The 21,780-nt window shown below is 40.8% G+C and overlaps 1 protein-coding gene across 4 annotated transcripts in view; it reads left to right on the top strand.

The window, feature by feature from the left end:
• Positions 1-21,689, top strand: part of Tatdn1 (TatD DNase domain containing 1) — a 30,997-nt gene extending 9,308 nt beyond the window's left edge. The window contains exons 3-12 of one of the 4 annotated variants that reach the window (XM_032915809.1): positions 756-805; positions 3,339-3,402; positions 5,434-5,577; positions 5,670-5,712; positions 10,261-10,346; positions 10,431-10,471; positions 12,521-12,597; positions 16,620-16,690; positions 17,478-17,604; positions 21,062-21,689. In XM_032915809.1, the coding sequence (XP_032771700.1) occupies positions 756-805; positions 3,339-3,402; positions 5,434-5,577; positions 5,670-5,712; positions 10,261-10,346; positions 10,431-10,471; positions 12,521-12,597; positions 16,620-16,690; positions 17,478-17,604; positions 21,062-21,158 (800 nt within the window). In that variant the 3' untranslated portion in view covers positions 21,159-21,689. Of the gene's footprint in view, positions 1-755; positions 806-2,201; positions 2,291-3,338; positions 3,403-3,457; positions 3,479-5,433; positions 5,578-5,669; positions 5,713-10,260; positions 10,347-10,430; positions 10,472-12,520; positions 12,598-16,619; positions 16,691-17,477; positions 17,605-21,061 lie in introns of those variants that run through there. The other 3 variants (XM_032915806.1, XM_032915807.1, XM_032915808.1) reach the window with 3 other exon arrangements.
• The last annotated feature ends 91 nt before the right edge of the window (positions 21,690-21,780 follow it).

Raw genomic sequence — 21,780 nt, 5'->3', positions numbered from 1 at the left:
CACACATAGGCACACACACATGGACACACACATATGGGCACACACATGGACACACACACATGGGCACACACACATGGGCACACACACATGGGTACACACTCATGGCACACACACATGGGTATACACTCATGGACACACACACATGGACACACATGGACACACACATGGGCACACACACATGGGCACACACACATGGACACACATTTACACACACACATGGGCACACACACATGGGCACACACACATGGACACACACATGGGCACACACACATGGGCACACACACATGGACACACACACATGGGCACACACACATGGACACATGGACACACACACATGGGCACACATGGACACACACACATGGGCACACACACATGGGTACACACTCATGGGCACACACACTTGCATACACAATTACAAGCTTTGGGTTTAAGGCACATCAACTGATTTGTAGTCATTGGGTTCATCTTTAATTTGGACTTCCTGACTTCTGTCATTTTCTCCTTCTTTGTTCAATAAAATAAAAGTACAATTAGATCAATTATTAATTATTCAGTTTCTTGTTTTATATTTTTTTAAGGTTTTATGACTCTAGTGTCACTGTATTCCAAGTAACTGGCACTGATTAGACTGCGTTTAGTACATGATTATTTCTGTGCAATTTTACTTTAGGAGAGATAAAAATTATAGATGTATAACTATAGATAATATCTCTATACTTACCACACTTTCTTAATATGTGATTTTTCTTACACAGATGACTTACAAGATGTAATAGGGAGAGCTGTCCAGATTGGTGTTAAAAAGGTAGCGTCTGCATTTTGTTACTGTTGAGTTTGTTTGTAAAATATTGTTAGTTAAGATGCTACACAGTAGAAGAGAAAGCCAGTGCCACACACTCAGTGTCTCTCCATGTGTAATAGAGATAATTATTCTGTCACAGTCCTCGGTATGCCATCAGAAATGTAACAAATGTGATAGAAAAAACAAAACTATAACCAGTGCTAGTCTTAAAAGACAACCTTCAAAATATGTTATAATCTTGCTTGGCATGTGTTGGAAATAGTTATCAAACACATGCATGTGTTACCACAGTTAGCTGTGGGTATACCATTAGATAACTAAGAAAGCTCCTTAGTTTTAACAGTAATAAAATGCTTACAAGTATTTAGAATTCTAATTAGAAATTGAACATTAACTAGCTTATGTCAAAGTCTTCAAGTAAGTATGTCTTTAAATTAGTTGAACATATGGCGGCAAGGCCACATATATGAGAAATAAAGTTATATTCTATAGCATAGTATCAATTCACTTTGTAGCTATTTCTTCTAAGCTAAATGTCGGTTCTAAAGTGTGACACTAGTTAAATAAACTCTGCAATCTCTAACCCTATATATTGATTGGTCAAAAGTAATGAGAAAGGACCAAAGGTGTGTGAACTTTTCATCCTATGTTCACTCCCTCATGATGAGTCACTTGTATCCGAGGCTTTCCTGCAAACACTGAAGTATCAGGCCCTGAATTTTCCCACGTCAGCAGGAGTACTTTCCTCATTTCTGATTGAGTTCACATGTGTGTGTGCGAGTGTGCACAAACACACACACACACGCACGCATGCACGCGCACGCACGCACGCACGCACGCAAACGATAGACAGAAATACTAGGACAGAGGTAGAGTTCACATGGACTTACTGAGTTCATGACCAGCAGTTTTGTTGTATAATTAGAAGCATGGTTTTGGCATCACAAACTTGGCTTCCAGCCTCAGCTTCCTCCTTCATGGCTTTGAAACTTGTGGTATTCTAGATCTCAGCTTGTTCATCCATAAAAATATGGATGTTTTAAAGGTGTTTAAGAACATTGTTGTGAGAGTTAAAGAAAAAGCTGCTCTGAGCAGGCCTTCATTATGTATGTGATGACGTCACCACTGCCAGGTCAGGAGACTGCACGCTGGGAGAGAAGCCCATGGCCTGGCCTCGCCCCTCCTTTCTTAGGTTATGAGGAGCAGGGGTAGAGAATGTAAGTAGATTTGGTTAGAACCTGTTCTACAGCACTGAAGTTCTTTATGTGGGCAACTGGTACAGTTTCCAGGACTTAGGCAAGATTAGGAAAGAAGAGTTTTCCTGATATCTTAAAATTTTCTTAAATCTCACATTCTGTGGGCATTCGAAGTTTTAATTGTGCCTGTATATTCCGTTTAGACGCTCAGTGGCTGGTCACACTGTGTTGCTGTATGACAGTATCTGTTCCTCACACACAACTCCACCTTTCTCTGTGTGCATTCTCTTTGGTGTGTACCTACAATGAGATATCTTTACTTTAGCTTAGAGACACTTAGAAGTATGTTTTAAAAATAATAATAGTGTCCTTAAACCATATACCTTTATGAAACTATACCTTAAGCAGCACTGTCTTGGTAGTCACCTTTGACACTAGGTTCTTTAATTCCATCTACAGATTAGGAAAGATGGCCTTCTAACCATGGAGTGACTCTAATGGCTGTCTGAAGTATGCTGGCTTCCTAAGAGCCATGAATTCCTTCATCATGACATTAATATATTAGTTTTTGATCTTAGGATGCTCTGTTTTCTTTAGGATCATGGCAAACCCTCTAAAAAGGTTTTTTGTGGGTTGTATGCATTATATATGCTATTTTAGCAATTAAAGCAGAAATATTTTACATATCAACTCATTTCAGAGTATGGTAAACTATAACCCAAACAGAATATTTTAATGAAAAATAACCGGTTTCCAAATAAACCTTAGCAGCAAGGGGATTCTGTTACATTCTGCCAAGTGTCTGAGTGACAGAAGACTGCTGCATTTGCTTGTCTGTCTCTGGGTCACTCTGTTGTGACCTGTACATCAGATAGTGTGGGTGACGCCCCGTACATGAGATTGGGTGGAAGTGGGGGAGATGAAAAGCCATTGCTGTTCTTACAGAGGAGGTTTGACCTCCTACAGTTCCCAGCCCATACTTGAACCTGTTGAATTAATCAACACTGTTCAGTTACGCATTTACATGGTCACTGAGTTCAGTGAACAGAATTTTAACTAGGAGGTCCTCAGTTATTTTGTCTTCTATAACAGAACAATTGTATCCTCAAGAGACTTAGAATTTGTCACTAATAGAGACAAACATGTAAATGCATGCTACTTTTAACACAGGACTCCTGTGGGGGAGGGTATACATGGGCAGAAATCAGGTAGTACTCTGTAGAGATGATCTTCGTCATGACCATAAAGGAGTGGGGGGAGGGGGAAGAACACCTTGCGGTGACCTGGAGGGAAGGTGTTTGGTCCCTGGAAGTCACTTCTTTTACTTTTTGCCATTCCAGTTTATGATCACAGGTGGAAGTCTACAAGACAGTAAAGATGCACTGCGGTTGGCACAAACAAATGGTACCCTCTTATTCCTTTTACCAAAACAAATGTGAATTGCTTAATTAGGAAGAAGTCTTTCTCAGAACTGCTTCAGGTACAAATACAGTCACTCCTGACAGAGACATACAGGAAAATAAATTGATTTCAGTGGAACATGCTTTTAAGATGACAAAGATTAGAGTACTCTTTGGTATATCAGATGTTCAATAAAGTCTTATAGTACTTAAGATGATTACTTCAGTAAATAATAGCAAAGTTACCTACATACATAATTTATCTTCAAGTCATTCTGATGTAGAGTTTTTATGTGCATATTTTAATGTTTGATATGAATTGTTTTTATTTAAAATCTTTTAACTTAAATTGAGAAGGATCATTGTTATGGAACATTTATTTTGTGAATCAGACTTTGTGTGAGGCCCCATGAGTTGAGGTAACAATATAATATGTTACTTACCGGGCTAGAGAGCTGGCAGAGAGTAAGAGCACTCACTTGCTGCTCCTGCAGAGGATCCAGTTCAGTTACCAGCATCTGAGACGAGCAGCTCAGGGGATGTGGCATCCTCTTCTGGTCTCCATGGGCACACTCCTCAACACACGCTAACACAATTAAAATATGCTACTCTCTGGCTGCTTACTTCATGCTCAGACACTTCACGCTTATTTAAAATCCTAAAAGTTTATTTGACATTCATATAGTATTTTTGTATGCATACCTTGCTAGACACCTAGAGATTAGGCATCCACATAGTTTTTTCAAAATACAGCTGTGTTTCTTTTTGTCTGAAATCTTACCAAAAGCTGTTTTTATAGCAATCTTTATAAAATGCATCATTCTCTTCAGGCTACATTGACTCTCAATGTTAAACATGAAAACCATCATCTTCCTGGGACTTTTTGAAGTACAAAGGGAGATTTTCTTTCATACTTTGTAACCTCTAACGGCTGTTGTTTGGAAACCCTCCCCTGTCTTTATTATTGCCCTTCCTCCTCCTTTTTTTTTTTTTTTTTTTTTTTCGGAGCTGGGGACCGAACCCAGAGCCTTGCACTTGCTAGGCAAGTGCTCTACCACTGAGCTAAATCCCCAACCCCCCTCCTCCTCTTCTTTAAAGGGCTGTCTACCGCTTCCTGTGGCAGGCTCTCTACCCTCATGGGCTCAGTTGCAAGTACTGACCCATTCTCCCAGCGCTTCTGCTGTGTGTTCCTGGCTATTAAAATACTAAAGTCTGACTTCCAATGTGAGGTGTTTTTTTTTTTTTTTTTTATTAGCAAAAGAGATTCCCTTTCCTTCTCTTTAAGCCATTCCTACTATTAACCTTTTCAAATTTTTAACAATTATTTTTATGGTATGCTTGTGTGTGTGTGTGTGTGTGTGTGTGTGTGTGTGTGAATAGGTTGTACACATGAGTGCAGGTGCCCACGGAGGCCAGAGATGTCAGACTCCCGTGAAGCTGCAGTTACAGGCAGCTGTGAGCTGTCTGGTACAGGAATCAGACTCTCATCGTCTGCAAGAGCAATCAGCACTTATCCGGTCTCTACTGTCAACCTTTTTAATGGAGGCACATTGTGGCTGTTATATTAAATATATGAATTGTATTGCCATGTAGACAGTGGATATAAAAGATAAAATTAGGTTATTTTAAGAAATCGTTTCACAGGTGGGTGTAGTGGTACAGAGGCAGAGGCAGGCAGATCTCTATGAGTTCAAGGGCAGTCTGGTCTAGAGAGTCCAGAACCGCAAGGCCTCTGTTACACAGAGAAATCCTGTCTTTAAAACAATAGAGAGAAATTACTTCACTTCTATCCTAAGTCGTGTGTTAAATGGCTAGCTGTGTAAAGAGTTGACTATTTTATTAATATACAAAGTCAGTTTTTATATGCATCTCCCACTTTTAACATTTTAAAAATGTTTGAATGATGCACACGATTCTGGACGTTTGAATTGTTTGTGGCTTCAATTAAAATTAATTCATTCACTCGTTTTTGTGTTAAATGTTAACATGGATGAAAAAAATCCTGAAAATAACCTAAGATGTGTTTTTCTGCTAGACATGTTTTTCAGTACAGTGGGGTGTCATCCCACGAGATGTGATGAGTTTGAGAAGGACAGCCCTGACCAGTACTTAGCAGGATTGCTGCACCTTGCTGAAAACAACAAAGGAAAAGTTGTAGCAATAGGGGAGTGTGGACTTGGTGAGTGCCAACCTCACCACTTAATATTAACTTGAAAATATCTACTTGTTATGTTCAAATCCTGAGTGATTATTATTCTTTATCTTTTAAAGATTTTGACCGACTTCAGTTTTGTCCCAAAGATACTCAGCTCAAGTAAGGAAATTTGTTGACTTTGAAAATGGTTGTAAACTCCTAAGAATGATTTTTATTTTTTCCAAATAACATCGATTGGACATGTGGGGTTAGATACCAAGGTGTGTATGTTTTCCCTGGCGTATATCAAAAGTTAAGTGAAACACAGTCCATACATGTTTGCATGTAATAACTATCCCCAACTGAGGAGCCATTGGATGGGATCGGAATGGAGAAACAAAGGACACATTGTATATTATACACACGTTTTGGTGGTGGTGGAAACTACATAAGAATCCCAATCAAATTATCTCTAAATAAACTTTGTAATGGGGGTGGGGGATGGGGTGATGGCATCTGTGACATCCGATGCCACCTAAGGGACTTTCCACATCATACCTGCCAGGAATGTTAGTAATGTTATGACTCTGTCTCTTGAACACCAGGTAATCAGTTCAGCTAACCTAGAAAGTGCACAGATTTGCACTGGACAGAAGCCCATTGTCTCCGGCTTCTCACGCCATCCTTCCTCTGCTGTGTCTGCCTGGGCCAGGGTGAGCCCCCTGGGCCACAGACGGGCAAGCCTCAGCTCATGACAAGCGCTGTTGCAGAGCTCCACACGATTGTCTTCCCTGTGTGGCTTTTCTTAGAATAAGTTAAAAGTGATTCTCAGATGCAGCCTGCATGTTGCAGACTCATTTTGGTTCCATGAAAGGACTGATAGTATAAGTTCTGTCTAATGCTCTGGATAGAACTTCCGTCATCAGTCAGTGTTAGAACTCAGGATGTACAGCAGGGTATACATTATGCTGTAACACGCATCAGATGTCCCCAGTCTGTCCTGTACGTGATTGCCGAGTGCCTCCTCAGTGTGGTAAGAGATAGGCTTGGGTCTTTGGCCTTTATTGACAACACAGTCCCTAAGTATACTAGGCTAGTAAGTGCTATCAGGAAGGTGTGTACACTTGAGGACTTGTGTTCAGTTCCTACCACCACCATTAAAAATTTGTAAGTGTATGGTTGGGGGATAGAAGGAGAGCCGTCTACAGGTAGTCTAGGAAGCCTTTCTGAGATGACAGCATAACGTAGGTCTCCTCAAAAGAGGATACTCAAGGACAAACTACAGTGAAAACATTGATAAGATACATCAGTTGGCAGTTTTTAACTAGATTTTAAATTGTCTAAAGTAGTAATAATCTTATCTGGATCGTTGTCAAAGAGACAGATACCCAGGGACCCCCTGTCCCACTTGGCCTTCCCCTGGCATAGGCTAACCTCTTCTGTGTCCATCAATTTCAGTTTATTTACCTGAGTGTACTGAAGATAGGCAGCAGATTAGTGTCTTCCAGTGTGTCAAAGGAACACAGTGGATCTGCTTGTGCAGTTCCTCTGGTGTCTAGTAAAGGTTTAATAAGGAAGAAGTCTCTGTCTCTCTGTTTCCTACATGGATAAAAGGGCTGTAATTTAATATCTGCTATTGAACTTATTGTTGGAAGAATGTAGATCTTGGTCAGTTCTTTGTGTGCATATGTGTGTGCACACATGCATGTGTGTGCGTATGGAGACCAGATGTCAATCCTGGGTGTCGTTCCACAGGAGCGCTCCGTCATATTGTTGAGACAGGGTCCCTCCCTAGGACCTAGGGCTCTCTTTTACATGGTTACTGGATATCAAACTCAGGTGCTCGTGAGTGCATGGTGAGCCCCCTCCCAGCCCCTGATCTGTGCTTTCTTTTTTCCAATTTTTTGTTGTTGTTTTTGGTTTTGGCTTTTTGAGACACTATCTCCTTATAGCCCAGGTTGTCCTGGAACTCACTACATGAATTCACTGAAATCCTCCTGCCTCTGCCTCTGCCTTTGCCTCTGCCTCCTGAGTGCTGGGATTAAAGACATGCATTACCACACCTGGCTTCAATCTACATTTTTGTAGCATTTTTGAAACATTATCCTACTGTATGATTTGTTGGTTTTATAAAACACATTTCCCCCCTTTTCAGTGTACAATAGTTATTGAATGTGAGAAATGGTAAGTGGATACACCTATAATGGGGTTAAAGTGAACTGTCCCCAGTGAGCGGGCCTGGCCTGCAGTGTGACTTAGTCTTGCTATTCCCTGCCTGTCTACATGCACAGCTCTCCAGTCTATGATGGGTAAAACCCATAGTGGCATGTCCAGACAGACTGGGTACTCAATAATTAGAGCTTCGAAAGGAAATACCAGCTGTGGCCTTTGAGAAATGCTTAAAAAATTCTATCACTGTGTCTGTGCATGCGTATAGGGGAGTTAGAAGATGATGTCAGAGTCTCTGTAGCCGCAGTTACAGACAGTTGTGAGCCACCATGTGGGTGCTGGGAACTGAATAAATACTGCTCCTTTGCAAGTACTCTTTAACCACTGAGCCAGTTCTCCATCCCTGAACAAGAATGGAAACGAGGAAAAGACCTGACTAGCTTGGTTATGGAAAGTTTATCTTGAGTCCTAGCAGTATGTCTAACTTCGCTGTCCCATTACACTTCTTCCTTTGTATATCGGAGTTCTTTTTTTCTTATGTAGGAGGAATTTGCATTGGAGTGTTTGCATTTTTCTTGGGGCTTTAAAATGTTGATACTGTGTAGGTCTTTTTTAAAAAGCAGATATCAGACAAGATTTCAGAATGATCCCTGGGATATTTAGGGTAGCCTGGGCAAGGATGAGGCTGGCCCGGCTGTCAGCCAGCTGGGAGACGCTCACTGCTTCTGTGTCACTCACTGTTTTGGAGCCTCAGCCCTCACTGGTAACAGCTGCTCTGACACTGACCTTTTCAGTCTGTCCTTAGTGTTGACCCAAGCTCTCAGAAAGCAGTTATTCAACTGGAGGAAATCGGAGCGTTGATAAAATGCGCAGATGAAAGTTTTGACAGTTGTCAGTTCTGCTCTGTTACATGTTATTTGGTGGTCGGTTTTGTTTGTTTTCCTTTGAAAGATGCCAGTTATTTGATGTTATATACCTCTTATCCTCGGTTTGTACTGTTACAGTGTTTCGATTTGTTTTGCCACATGGAATGTTTCTTACTTTCCTCTTTTTGTGAGGGAGCCTGCAGCCATGCTGTGCAAGTGGTTTCTGAGGGCAACTTCCTACATAGAGTTCCCGTGCCCTTCTTCCATGTGGGTTCTGGGGGTGAACTCGGGTTCACCATGCAGCAGGTGCCTTCCCTTCCTGCTGAGCCACTTTGCCAGCCCCCACATGACTTCTTAAATATCTATCTGTTTTTATGTAAGTGTTCTGCCTGCATCTCTCTGTCACACATGTGGAGTACCAGAAAAGACCAGAAGAGGCCATTAGATTCCCTAGAACTGGAGTTACACGTAGTTGTGAGGCATCTGTGGGTGCTGGAAAGTGAACTTGTGACTTCTGGAAATGCAGCCATTGCTCTTAGCTACTCTCCATACTCTCCCGCCACCTTTCCCCACCCCCATGACCTCTTGATGTCTAGCTTGAATTTAGGGATCTTTCTTTTCTTGAATTACATAAAATTCTCAGGGCACATTATATGTCCTTCTGTTACTTATTTTGTTCTCGGCTTTTTAACACAGGGTTTCTCTCTGTATCCCTGGCTGTCCTGGCCCTCACTCTGTAGACCAGGCAGGCCTTGAACTCAAGACACCCGCCTGCCTCTGCCTCCTGAGTGTTGGGATTAAAGGCATATGCCACCACTGCCCAGCATGCTTCTGTTAATTTTAGTGACTTAGATCTTTGGCTATTCTTATGGAACTGTAAAACTGTGACTTGGTCATGCGGCTGGGCCATGGAGTTGTCCATGGTGATATTTACTCAGTGATATGGCACACTGGATGTTGGCATATGTACTACGTTAGTGGCTGTGGAATAGGTGGCTCGTACTTCTTGTGTTTTGGGGTTTTTTGGAAATAGGTTTCATGTGGCCCAGGTTGACCTCAAGCTAACTAGGTAGTTGAAGATCACCTTAAACTTCTAATGGCTGTCTCCACCTCACGGTTGCTGAAATTACAGTCCTGATCAACCACCCTTGCGTTCATGTAGCGCTGGAGATTCAACCCAGGGCTTTGTGCATGCTGGGCAAGGACTGCACTCCGGCCCTGTCCCTAGCCACTACTAGTAATTCTTAGTCTTTTCTCTCAAGGCTTTCTGTGTTCTAACCTCACTTCAACTAAACAAAATTACTTTAGTGTATTCCAGCCCAACAGAATTGGAAAAGGTGATTTAAAAACTCAAATATAAGTTAATAAAGGCATTGTGAAAATAAGTTTGTAATTCTGGTAAATGAAGCATCCCTAGTAGCAGGAAAGAATCTGATGTTTTTATTTTATTTATTTATTTATTTATTTTGGTTCTTTTTTTCGGAGCTGGGGACCGAACCCAGGGCCTTGCGCTTCCTAGGCAAGTGCTCTACCACTGAGCTAAATCCCCAACCCCCTGATGTTTTTAATATCTGAATTCACTACTTTCATATTGCCATTTCCAGATAATAAAATTCCTTTAGTCAAAAATTATTTGATACATGTCTCATGCTAAAATAAAAATTTTGGTGTGGTAATTTTTTTTGCTTTGCAGATATTTTGAAAAACAATTTGAATTGTCAGAACAAACAAAATTACCAATGTTTCTTCATTGTCGAAATTCACATACTGAGTTTTTGGGTGAGTTAAAAATGAAATATCATTACAATTTAAAAACTGTGAGGCAATTAGGCCACTTGCCTGAATTTTCCTTTTAATTCACAGATATTATGAGAAGAAATAGAGATCGGTGTGTGGGTGGAGTGGTAAGTGTACAATACTTGTTTAAATATGGGATAGATAAGAATGTCTTTGTTGTTAAGGTTGGCTTCAGCTAATTCAGATAGCAGAGGTAAAGTGATTGAGGCTCTTGGTTGAAAGACATACAAATTTGCTATAAGATTTATGGGCCAGATGGTATACAAATACTTTGAATTACATTTCTTTTGCTTAAAGTATGAGTGAGTACCAGATTCTGCTTAGAAACAAATGTGAATTGTACTCTGTAACTGTCTTTGCTTTCCCAGCACTGTCCTTTTTGGTGCTCTTCTTAAATTTTAAGGGAAACATAAGCCAACCTTTACAGTGTCTTAAAACATCCCATTGTTTCTTTCAGGTTTCCTTTCCTAATTTGCTAGCTGGTAGTCATTCTTTTGATCTCTCTACTGTCACTGCACTCTGATGGCTGTGGTAGTGGTTTCTAGTCAGTCAGGTCATGGGCTCAAGTAGATAATCTGTGCTTAAAAAAATGCTCACGTATACAAAATTTCATATACAATTCAGGAGAGGTTCAATGACCATCTTTGGGGATAAAAATTGTTATTTAGGTATTTTAGTCACAGTTCTATGGGCCAGTAGAAAGTTGAAAGTTGACCTAACCCTAAATTTTCACAGTAATACGTTGCTTTACTTGGATACTTTTACATGTTTCTTTTTGGAATTTTGAGGAACACACATGTGATTTTTATTATATTTAATGTGTGTGGTGTGCGTGTGTGTGTGTGTGTGTGTGTGTGTGTATGTGTGTGTGTGTGTGTACATGTACACATATGTGCCATGTGTTTGTGTGGAGGTCAGAGAATAACTTGCAGGGGTTGGTCATCAGGACTGACCCAGTCAGCCATGCTGCTGACTGTCACCATCTATTTTTGGGGCTTAGCTCTGTGTGGCACTGCAGCCCACTAGTGATGTGGGTGCTCTGCCTTGCTGTCATGTTCATGTTACTTTGCACATCTCTGTAGTTTACTGACTCTGTAATCTTCCTGTTGGCAGCTATGCTTAGGAGTTGAGAAAGGCTCTAATTATTGTCCTGGGCATTACTGACACCATGCATTGTCATTCTAGACCCCACCACTCACTCACCCTTATTTCTAAGTAAGACTTACTTGGATGAGTCAATAATTTCAAAAAGTTAATACCAGGAACAGCAAAGGCAACCAAAATATTTGGCTTTAATAAAACAAATTGCTAACTAAAGTAATAAATAGTTCTCTGAACTGGTTTCTAAGAGATCACAGTTTAAATTATCTTTATATTAGTGAAGGAATTTTTCGTCGTTGTTGTGCACTGGACACGTTGAGGGCTCAGCACCTTTACCTGGTGAGTTATCTTGCTGACCCCCATGTAATTTTCAATGCTTTCATCCATTTGATGTTACAAATCGTGTCGGCAGCTGTATAACATAGTTATCCATGGACATTGGCGATATGACTTCATTACTAAAGGAGCCCTACTGTTAGTTATGGGTCTTGATTACACACATAGACCTAAAGCAGGGAAAAAGGTCTCAGTCTTTGTTGCCTGTTTACTGATGTGGATAATGGAATGATGGCCTTTTCTTTTACTTTCTTATTTGTGTTTCATGTACACACATTCCCCTGCCCACTGTCCGTCTCCCTCTTTCTCTGTCTCTCTGTCTCTGTCTTACGCTCTCTCTCTCTCTCTCTCTTTTCTCTCTCTCTCTCTCTCTCACACACACACACACACACACACACACGCACGCACGCACGCACGCACGCACGCATGTACACAGAAAGACTCATTGAGGCCAGAAGCATGCATCAGATCCTCTGGAGCTGGAGTTACAACCCCAGCTGCAGAGAAACCTTAGGCAGCCAACTTCTTGCTTGTGTCACCAGAAATAATGACAGATTGTGATTATCAAGTCTGGTTTGAAAGAAAAGCATGGTAGGGACTACCATATTAAAAAGACCTGTGAAACCCCCCCCCACACCCTGTATGGTTTTGCCTGGAAAGTAGAGCACTGCTATTTCGTGTTTTAATATTTTAATAAAATAGTATATGTACATCCCTAGGTGCATTCATTTGATGGTACGAAGGAAGCAGCGGCTGCTTTGATTGACTTGGACCTTTATATAGGATTTAATGGTTGGTACGTTCTCACACTGTTTTGGTTTTCCTTAATTTTTATATTATCAGAGTCTTTAAGTTGTCTTGTTGAGAGTTTATTCGTATTACAGTCTGTATGTTTGATCTTTGGGAATTTTAGTAACTACTTATGAAGAAATTGAACAGTAGATTGTTTTCAGTCCTTACACGTTATTTTGCTGCCTTAACCGACTTGTGTTGCGGTCAGCAGGTCTTCAGCTGTCCAGCTTGTACTCAGGTTATCTCGTGCTTTTCCAGAGACATAGTCACAGCTTTGTATGTGATGCCGCACACATGCTGGCCACGGAAAGGAGTATCCTGTGGCAGTCATGTGTATTTCTTAGGCCACAGACGTTAGGAAACAGGTGTAAGGTTACCCCGAGTGTGAGAACCTGTCCTCTGGCTCATTGCTCAGTGACCTTTCCTCTGTAACTCCACACTAAACCTCAGACCTCCTCACAGGTCAGCCAGTACAGCAAGGTCCTGGCCTTGCTTTCTGTCAGATATGTTAGCGTTTTTCTATAGTTGTTTTCTTAGGAAGTCAGTGAAGATAAGTTTCCCTCTGCAGTGCTGCCCTTACAGTGATCACTGGTGACCATATACTGTTCTTCGGGGAACACAATATTGACGTTGCATATTCGTATAGATATACCCCACGATTATTCTAAGTAATGGTTAAGTTTATACACCGATTGTCAAACAATATACACATCCTGAGAGAAGCAGCTGTTGCTCCCTCCCCCAGCATGCCTCCCAGATTTTGCAGAGACAAGTGCTTAGGTATCTGCTGCTATACATCCGTGTAACATTTATATATTCTAAACTCTGATGCCCGCCTTTGTCTGTGTCCTTAAGACACACACCATACTGTTCCCTGTCTTCCTTCCATTGTGATGTCAGGACTCTGGGTTTGGTGATGTTGTCACTGTTTGTTTCTCTGCTGCCCATGTGGTGAGCCGTGCTCACCTGCCACACTTTGACTTTTGGAGTAATTAGCCTCATATATTTCCTTGGCCTCAAAACTTGAAGCACAGCCAGGCGCAGTGGCTTAAGCCTGTAATCTCAACACTGGGGAGGCTGAAGCAGGAGGATCATGAATTGTAGGGTGGCCTAGGCTACAGTGAGTCGCTGTCCTTCCTATGGCTCCATGCAAATGCCTTACTTGGTTTTCTCTGAGGAAGCCCATTTACTGTGTTAGTTCCAGGCCCTTCTGTCTGGACTATTGTCTCATCTGGGATAGAGCCCCCATAGTTTTGTTTCTCCAGTTCTCATGCATTCTGGTGTGGGTTTTATGGTTTTGGTTTGTTCTGAGATAAACTCTGGTGTAGATGATAATGACCCTGACTATCCTGCTGCCTCAGCCACCAGTGCTGGGATTACAGATGTTAGCTACCATACTGTCAGGCTTGGTTTACTGAACTCTCTGCTTCCTGAGACAATGTTCATGAGAAGTAACTTTTTTTATAAAGATTTTTACATATTTGGAAATGGATTTATTTTATTCTTAGAAGTGTGCTTGGATAGTTAATGAAAGAAAGGGGAACCCATTTCTGATTCTCCAGAGGTGGGCTCCAATGCTGGTGACATCTGATTGCCACTCAGCCCCAGTCCTGCTTTACCTGTGTAGGGTTTACATTAGTTTATATGAGATTTCAGATGTCTTTTTGATATTGGAGACTATGTCGTGTTTTTTGGTCACTCATCCTGCTACTCTAGTACTGTCCCCAAACAGCTGGAGCCTCTTTTCTTTCCTTTCTATTCATTTCTTTTCTTTCTTAATCACTCCTGGGAATAGCTTTTTTTTCTTTCCTTTTTTTTTTTCTTTTTCTTTTTTTGGAGGGGGGATAACTCAGATAGCTGATATTATCTTTTCTATAATTTCCATTTCTACTTTATCACCTTCTAAAATTTACTTTATTTCCAACTTTTTAAGATGAAATATATTCCAGCCTTCATTTCTAGCTCTGAAGATCTCTCCTCTAGCATAGTCCTAGCAGATGGAGTGAGGGCCTTCTGTCTGAAGACACCATAGCTGGAAGTCAGATTTCTAACTGTTTCTAACTGTTCGGTTGCTTTTATTGTGGTTCTGTCTCCCTCACGTGGTTGGCCTCTTGATGGTGACTTTCTTCAAATGCCAGGCAGTCCTTATAGCTGGACATAGTGGTACATGCCACTGAAGCTGAAGTAAGAATTTAAAAGGCTAGCCTCACAAGGCAAGTTTGAGGACAGCCTGGACTATATAAATCGCATCACAAATAACTTTTTGGAAGCTCTAGGTGAGTCAGTCAACTGGCAGGTTAGGTCACAGCTGGGCTTTTCCACAGTGGGGTCTCGCACAAGCTCTCGTAGAGACCTTTTTGGGGTTATCTTTTTCTAGAAGGATATCTTGTGATCTTTGCTAGGAAGGTAGGTGAGAGATTTGTAAATGTACATGGAGTGTTCTGGAGCAGAGTGAGATAAAAGGGGGACTGTCAGTTCAGTCTACATCTTTAATTCCACCTTCCTGCTGGGCTGGGTGTCCCTCATTCCCTCCCTTGTGCTTTCACCCTTTCCTGTCCTAACTGCATTCTAGTTACCTCTTATGGGATATTTCTTGGGTGAATCTGTTTGAGAGTTTCTTTATGGGCCTTTAACATTTACGTCACTTAGCAATTAAGTTATTAACCATTTCTCCTTTCATGTTTTGCTTTATAACAATGAGTAGGGTAACAGGCAGCTACTAGTTTCACTGAAAAATGTTGTTGGGTGCAGTGATTATCAAGGGACAGTAAAAACATCAGTGTTGCAGGACCAAGAAAGTAGGGATGAATACACAGCACACAGACTGGGAAGCAGTGAAACTACTTTGTAAGAAATTTGCAGTCCCACAGAGGATGAGTCAGGGGTGACCAGCATTACAACATGGGCTTCAGAGGTGGTGATGTGTCAGGGTGGGTTTATCAATAACACATGTAAACACTGTGTTGGCTTTAGTGTGTGGGAGGCTGTGCTTACATGGGGGGTGGGAGTGGGTGGGTGTGATTTCTGCTTTCTGTTCAGTTTAGCCACAGGCCTAAAATTGTTCTAAAATGTCTTTACAGTGAATTTGTGATTTTTTTTTTTTTCTTTTTCCGGAGCTGGGGACTGAACCCAGGGCCTTGTGCTTGCTAGGCAAGCACTCTACCACTGAGCTAAATCCCCAACCCCGTGATTTATTTTTTTAATACAAGGACAGTACTTCTCATCACTTTGAATACTGATTCATTGTAAAACTTGCTGGCAATCTAAAGCATTTACATTCCCACTTGTGTCTTGGGCGAGCTGGGTCTGGCCATGCTTTCTTTCTGGACACCTAGCTGAAAAGATAACTGTCAGTGATGCTCACAGAAATGGCATCATCCTGTTCTAACCACAAAAGGTTCACTGCTTATGGCCATGCCATCTCGTTATCTCAAAGCAGGGCCTGAGGCCAAGGCCCTTCAAGAACTAGAGTCTGACCGTGGGCAGTGAGGGTGCAAATATGGAAGTCTGTTCTTACAGGACAGTGAGGCCGTAGAAGCAGGAGTGGTCTGTTACAGTGGCTGAAAATAAGTTTAAAAAGTGAAAGTTAACAGATCATTCTAAGTTACACAAATATCTCTTTTGTAACTTAAAATCTTACTTATGCCAATAAAGTTTATTAAAATGTCAACTGATAAGTATGAAAAACAATCTCCTAAGAGCAATGTATATTCAATATGCCACATTCTAACTCCATTGTTACATCAACCTTTACATTAAAGTAGTATGTGGGAGCTGGGCAGGTGGCTCAGTGGTTAAGTCCACCTGTTGCCCTTTCAAAGGACCTAGATCTACTAGCCACTGGAGTACCTATTCACACAACATTCATACACAATGTGCATGCATACACACAGAAGTAAAAATAATATTTTTTAAATGTTACAGAAGGGACAAAAGTAGAGGTTGATTTGAAGTTGACCATAATATGGGTTCTGTAAAAGGTAAGGATATATTCACTAAATATCATTTTAAAATACTGTCTTCAAGCTCTCTGAAAACTGAAGCTAATTTGGAAGTTCTGAAGTCAATACCTAGTGAAAAACTAATGATTGAGACAGGTAAGTAGAAGTTTCCAGAAATTCAAGTTCCATATTGAATCAGATTTTCAGAGGTTATTATTTATGGAAAAGTAATTACAGATTATTTTTATTTTCAGTTTGGCCAAACCTCAAAACTTATAAAAGGGGGCAGAATCTGTGCACTAGAATCGTACTTATGAAAATTTAGCGAAATGAGTCCCTTAAGCAGTTTAATGAGGGCTCTGAGATACTCTTTTATAGTGGTTTAATTCTATAGCCTCTAAAAACAAACAGCAGCAATTGAAATAGTATAGGATTTTAGAATGTTATCTCTTAAAATAAGTTTAAAATCTAGTACTTGGACCGATCCCCTGTAACTCAAAGGATTGCAGCTTTAAGTCTCTCTACTGAGCCACTCTAGAGACACTAACTTGATCTCCTTAGGCAGTCACAAAAGCAACTGCACAGAGCCTATCTAATGTGCAAGCAGTGCGCTGGCCTGGGGAAAGGCTGGTACTCACGACCACGCATGAGTCAGCGGTGCTCTCACGTGCAGTAGAGCACAGAGCAGGCTTAAACATTGAAGTGTGTCAGTGATACTTCTTCAACATTTCTTTTTTCCCCAAAGTATGTCATATACTAGCCACATTAGTAAGGAAGTAGATACAAATCAGTCTTTAAAGTATAGGTTGGGATTTTAAGCTTTCCTCAGAACTGTTTTCTGTTGCATTCATTTTTGTAATTTTAGGTTATATACCAGTTCATGAAAAGTTTTAGAAAAGTAAATCCCTTCCTTAACACTTTTCTCCCTTTCCCATGACTCTAGATGCACCTTGGTGTGGAGTTAAAAGTACACATGCTGGATCAAAATATATAAAAACCGCATTTCCTACCAAAAAGAAGTGGGAAGCCGGGTGCTGTTTAAAAGACAGGAATGAGCCCTGCCACATAGTGTAAGTTGGTTTGTTGATGACCTCGAGGTCATCAGAGGTGACTGCTGACATCCGCTCGGTTCACGATAGTTCCTAGGAGCTAGCACTGGGCTGTGTGATAAGCCATCCCTTGGCACTTGGCCCAAAGTCAAAAACCATGTGAATAGTGGTTTGGAATATGTGTCATCTCTGAGGTTCCCATCCTCTTAATCCAAATGTTACTGCCTCAGTGAGAAGTCTATGGTTCTGCTCCTTTGTCATTTTGTAGGAAAAGGAAAAGACCTCAAAGCTTACCACAGAGGTGCTCTAATGCACCTCTCCTGCCACTGTTTATAACCAGTTGGCTGACCTTCAACTATGGCCTGATGGTTATCTGCATATTAAATGTGGACAACAGCAGCAACCAGGAAGACAACATAGGTCTCTAAACCTCACAGTGAAATGACAAGTGGTAACATGTCCTTTCCTCAGCCCCCAAAGGCAGTAATCCAGAATGGGATATACATAGGCAGCTTGAAGAATCTCTGGGCAAACAGGAAAAGTTGGTCAGATCATTTTATGGGCACCTATCCAGAATAAGTTTAGATTATATTGGTTTAAGTGTGGTTTGCCACTATAGGCTTCCCCCTAACATTTATAAGGTTTAATATCACAGATTGTTAGAGTATGTCTTGAAATGTGCCTTTGAAAAAAGTACTGTGTAGTAAGTAGAGTATAAGGCAGGTCTAAAGTTCAGCAGGCAGAGAAGTCAATTGAGTGTCCTTTTATATACACATAAGGGTTTCTTTTATTTAACATGTTGGTTTTGGCAGAGTCTTGAGCTCAGGCTTTAAAGCCTGAGGCAAGGACTCTTTGTACTGCTTGCTAAAATACTTCTCTTTTTTTTTTGAATGGAGGAATTTGCAGATTCATCTAGAAGACATTATTTCGCATAAGTCTGACAAGTTAAGGGGACACTAGAGACCCTAGACAGTAAAGACAAGAAGCTTTTTGCCACAGCCACTTGGCAAGCACACTACTTGGAGGACGTAGTGCCAGAGTATGTTTTCTCTACTGCCTTAATGCTTTGTAAACTTGTAGCTTTTGGATTTTCCTGTAAATCTGCAAGACAAGATTTCAAGTAGTTTTTAATGCAGACTTAAGACCTGAAAGCTTGTGTGTCAGCCTGTCTTGCAGTTAGCTGCATGGCAGAACTTGGGAAAATCGCACTCAGTAGAAACATTGAGATACACCTGCTCTGCTACTTATCATCTGTGCCAGCTGCTACTCCACTGAGCTTTCCACATTAACTGTTCACTCGCAGGCCTTCCTTTCCTTTTGACTTACATTTCTTCAAACACACGTTAGGGCTCCTGCTGTGTCAGGAAAGGTGCAAGTAATTGAGGCTAGCTAAGAGAAGCAATTGCTGTTGTGCTCACATGCATGCCCTGGGACAGACTGTGGCAGGAGTTTTGATAAGGAGCCTGTGCTCCCTGGAGCAGACAAGCAGATGCAGTCTAAGACAATAAGCTGCTTCAGAGATGTCAGCAACTGTCTGCCCAGACACTAGGAGCAGGCTTTGCCAGTGTTGGATTTTAACTGTTTGGTCACTAAGTGTGGCTGGGAGTCAGGTCAGATAAAGACAAACACCCTGTGCTCTGAAGGCAGCCTGTAGAAGAGCCTTGGCAGTGTCAGGGAAACAATGTACTTAGTGTAGCAGAAAGTAGGATGAGGTGAGTAGAAGAGAAATCTGGGACAGCAAAGTGAGACCAGATCCTTGGGGCTTTTGTTTGCCAGCCTTATTAGTATAGATTTCACCGTGACCTGAGGAGACTAAGAGCAAGAGAATAGTGATTTTTGTTTTAGCCAGAGTCTCCTGTAGCCCAAGCAGCTTACAAGTGGCTGTACAGCAGTAGGTGACCTTGAATCTCTATCCCCCCGTGCTTCTATCTCCCAAGTGATGGGTTAGTCTTGAATCACCATGTCTATGTCCATTTTATTTTCAAGACTTTACTGCTTGTCATTTCAGTACTGAAAGGTGAAGGGTAGACACTTTTAGACTTTATTTAATACCTGTGCCTAGTATAAGGATGTCACAGTAGGAGCTAGAGAGATGGCTTACAGAAGAAGGGCACTTGGAGAGAATCCAAGTTGTGTTCCCAGCACAGTGTATTGGGCAGCTCACAACCACCTATAACTCCAGCCCCAGGGAATCTGATTCTTCTGGTTCCTGCACTCATGTATGTACGGGTGTACACACGTATGTACACACACACACACACACACACACCACAGTTGAAAAAGTAAACAAAACAAGCTTAAGTGTCACAATACCCCAGAATGCTATATTTAAAAATAACTGTAGCTTTATTCCTGAAAGTACAGAAAAACCCACTGAATAAAAGAGGGCTGCCCAGGCTGCTGGACTGCTGGCTTACTAAACAGAGTGCTTCGCTAAGCACAGGTGACGTTGAATAGTAAATGACTCTGCTGCCCAAGTCTCAGCAGAGCAGCCATGCCCTTCGCCACCCTTCTGTCAGTAGCAGTGAGTTCACTGCACAAAATGCATTTGAATGTTGTGTACACTGAGGACAACTTTTAAAGGTCCAGCTGACCATAAATCCCCATTCCTATTTATTTTGGGTATTCACAATTAGGATCCTCAAAAAGGGAACAAAAGTCTCATGACAAAGAATATTTAAAGGTTTAATTTGAACTACTACTTTCTAATCCACGTATAAAAACATAATATTCCTAGGAACCCACTGGTGTTCATCATTTTGAGCAAAGAAACAAAGAGGGAGCCTCTGGGCTCTTCTCCCGGCTCTGAGTCCACGCCTAGAGCCCCTCCCATAGCCACACCATCTATACTTGTCATGTATTTAGCATGCACACGAACATTCCTTGCTGTCCATTAGAGACTAGGTCAGTAAGCAGTGCCTTTCAAATTTTTGGCCCTATTCTCCCCAATAAAAAAATATATACATACACATATATATATATATGTATATATATATGTATATGTATATATATGTGTACATATATTTATACATATATGTACATGTGTATATATGTTATAAATATAATTATACTATAATAGTAAACAATATAAATAAAACTAAATTCAAAGTAGAAAGGTATTACTTAACCTGTTTTATGTGCAGTATAAATTTCATTTTTAAGATGCTTATGATCCAGTAACAAATGTGCTATGCCTTAGAGTTTTAAGGACTCCTACCCTCTGGGACAGTTCCATTAGTGGTGCATTTACATGACCCTATAACTTTATATTCAAGTTAACTCCAGAATCTTCTAATTGACAATAAGTGGTGATGCTTTCCTATGGATAGTACTGGCAACTTTTATAACTCTTAAACTTCCTAATAACTCTTAAACTTCCTTAGAAGAGGTATTTAGTGTAAGATCTTCTCTTACATACGAAAAGGTGATTACCTCTCAATATATTCTGAGTAAGTTGATCCCTTGTTTTTTGTTTTAGTCAAATATTGGAGATAATGTCAGCAGTAAGAGAAGAAGATCCACTGGAATTAGCTAACACGCTATATAACAACACCATTAAAATATTCTTTTCCTGATTTGTGTTTTCTTTTTATGATGTGGAATTTCATGGTAAGACTGTGAGCTTTATTAAGGAAATCTTCCCAGTGGTTCTTTAAAGAGGTAGCACTATACACTGTGCCTTGATTTTACTCACAAAGTCAGATCAGCACTGTTTAGGCTGCTTAATGCTTTAGGTAACAGTGACAGCCTTTTTATTGTGTAATCTCATCAGAAGTCTGAAAGGACAGTTTTACGCTCTCACTGCAAACACAGTGATGCTTCTACCTAAGACTTAGACAGCACGTCCTGGTTTATGTCAAAGTTTAGTTGATAACAAGCCTATTTCTCAATTCTGTCCTTGATTTGTGACTTTTGAACCTGCCTCTAAGCTGCACTCAGATTTCAAGTTTCTCAGTTGCTTCTAGCAGGGTATCTTGCCTTAGTTTTAGAAAACATTTTATTCAGAAAGCCTTTCTACTCAAGATTATTTTATCTCCTGTCTCTTATACTAACATTCCTTTATTTGGCATTTTCATTTTCCCTTCGTTTTAAAGAAAAACTAGAGTGCAGCATCAGACAGATTCTGATTTCATGGAGGGCTCTTTGGCACACTTGACGCACCGTGTGATCATTATCTCTATTAAGAAGTTATTTGTT

The sequence above is a fragment of the Rattus rattus genome, chromosome 1 (genome assembly GCF_011064425.1).
Source record: "Rattus rattus isolate New Zealand chromosome 1, Rrattus_CSIRO_v1, whole genome shotgun sequence".
NCBI classification, from domain to species: domain Eukaryota; kingdom Metazoa; phylum Chordata; class Mammalia; order Rodentia; family Muridae; genus Rattus; species Rattus rattus.
Note: the sequence above shows the minus strand (reverse complement) of the source record. Positions and strands in the feature narration are given on the sequence as shown.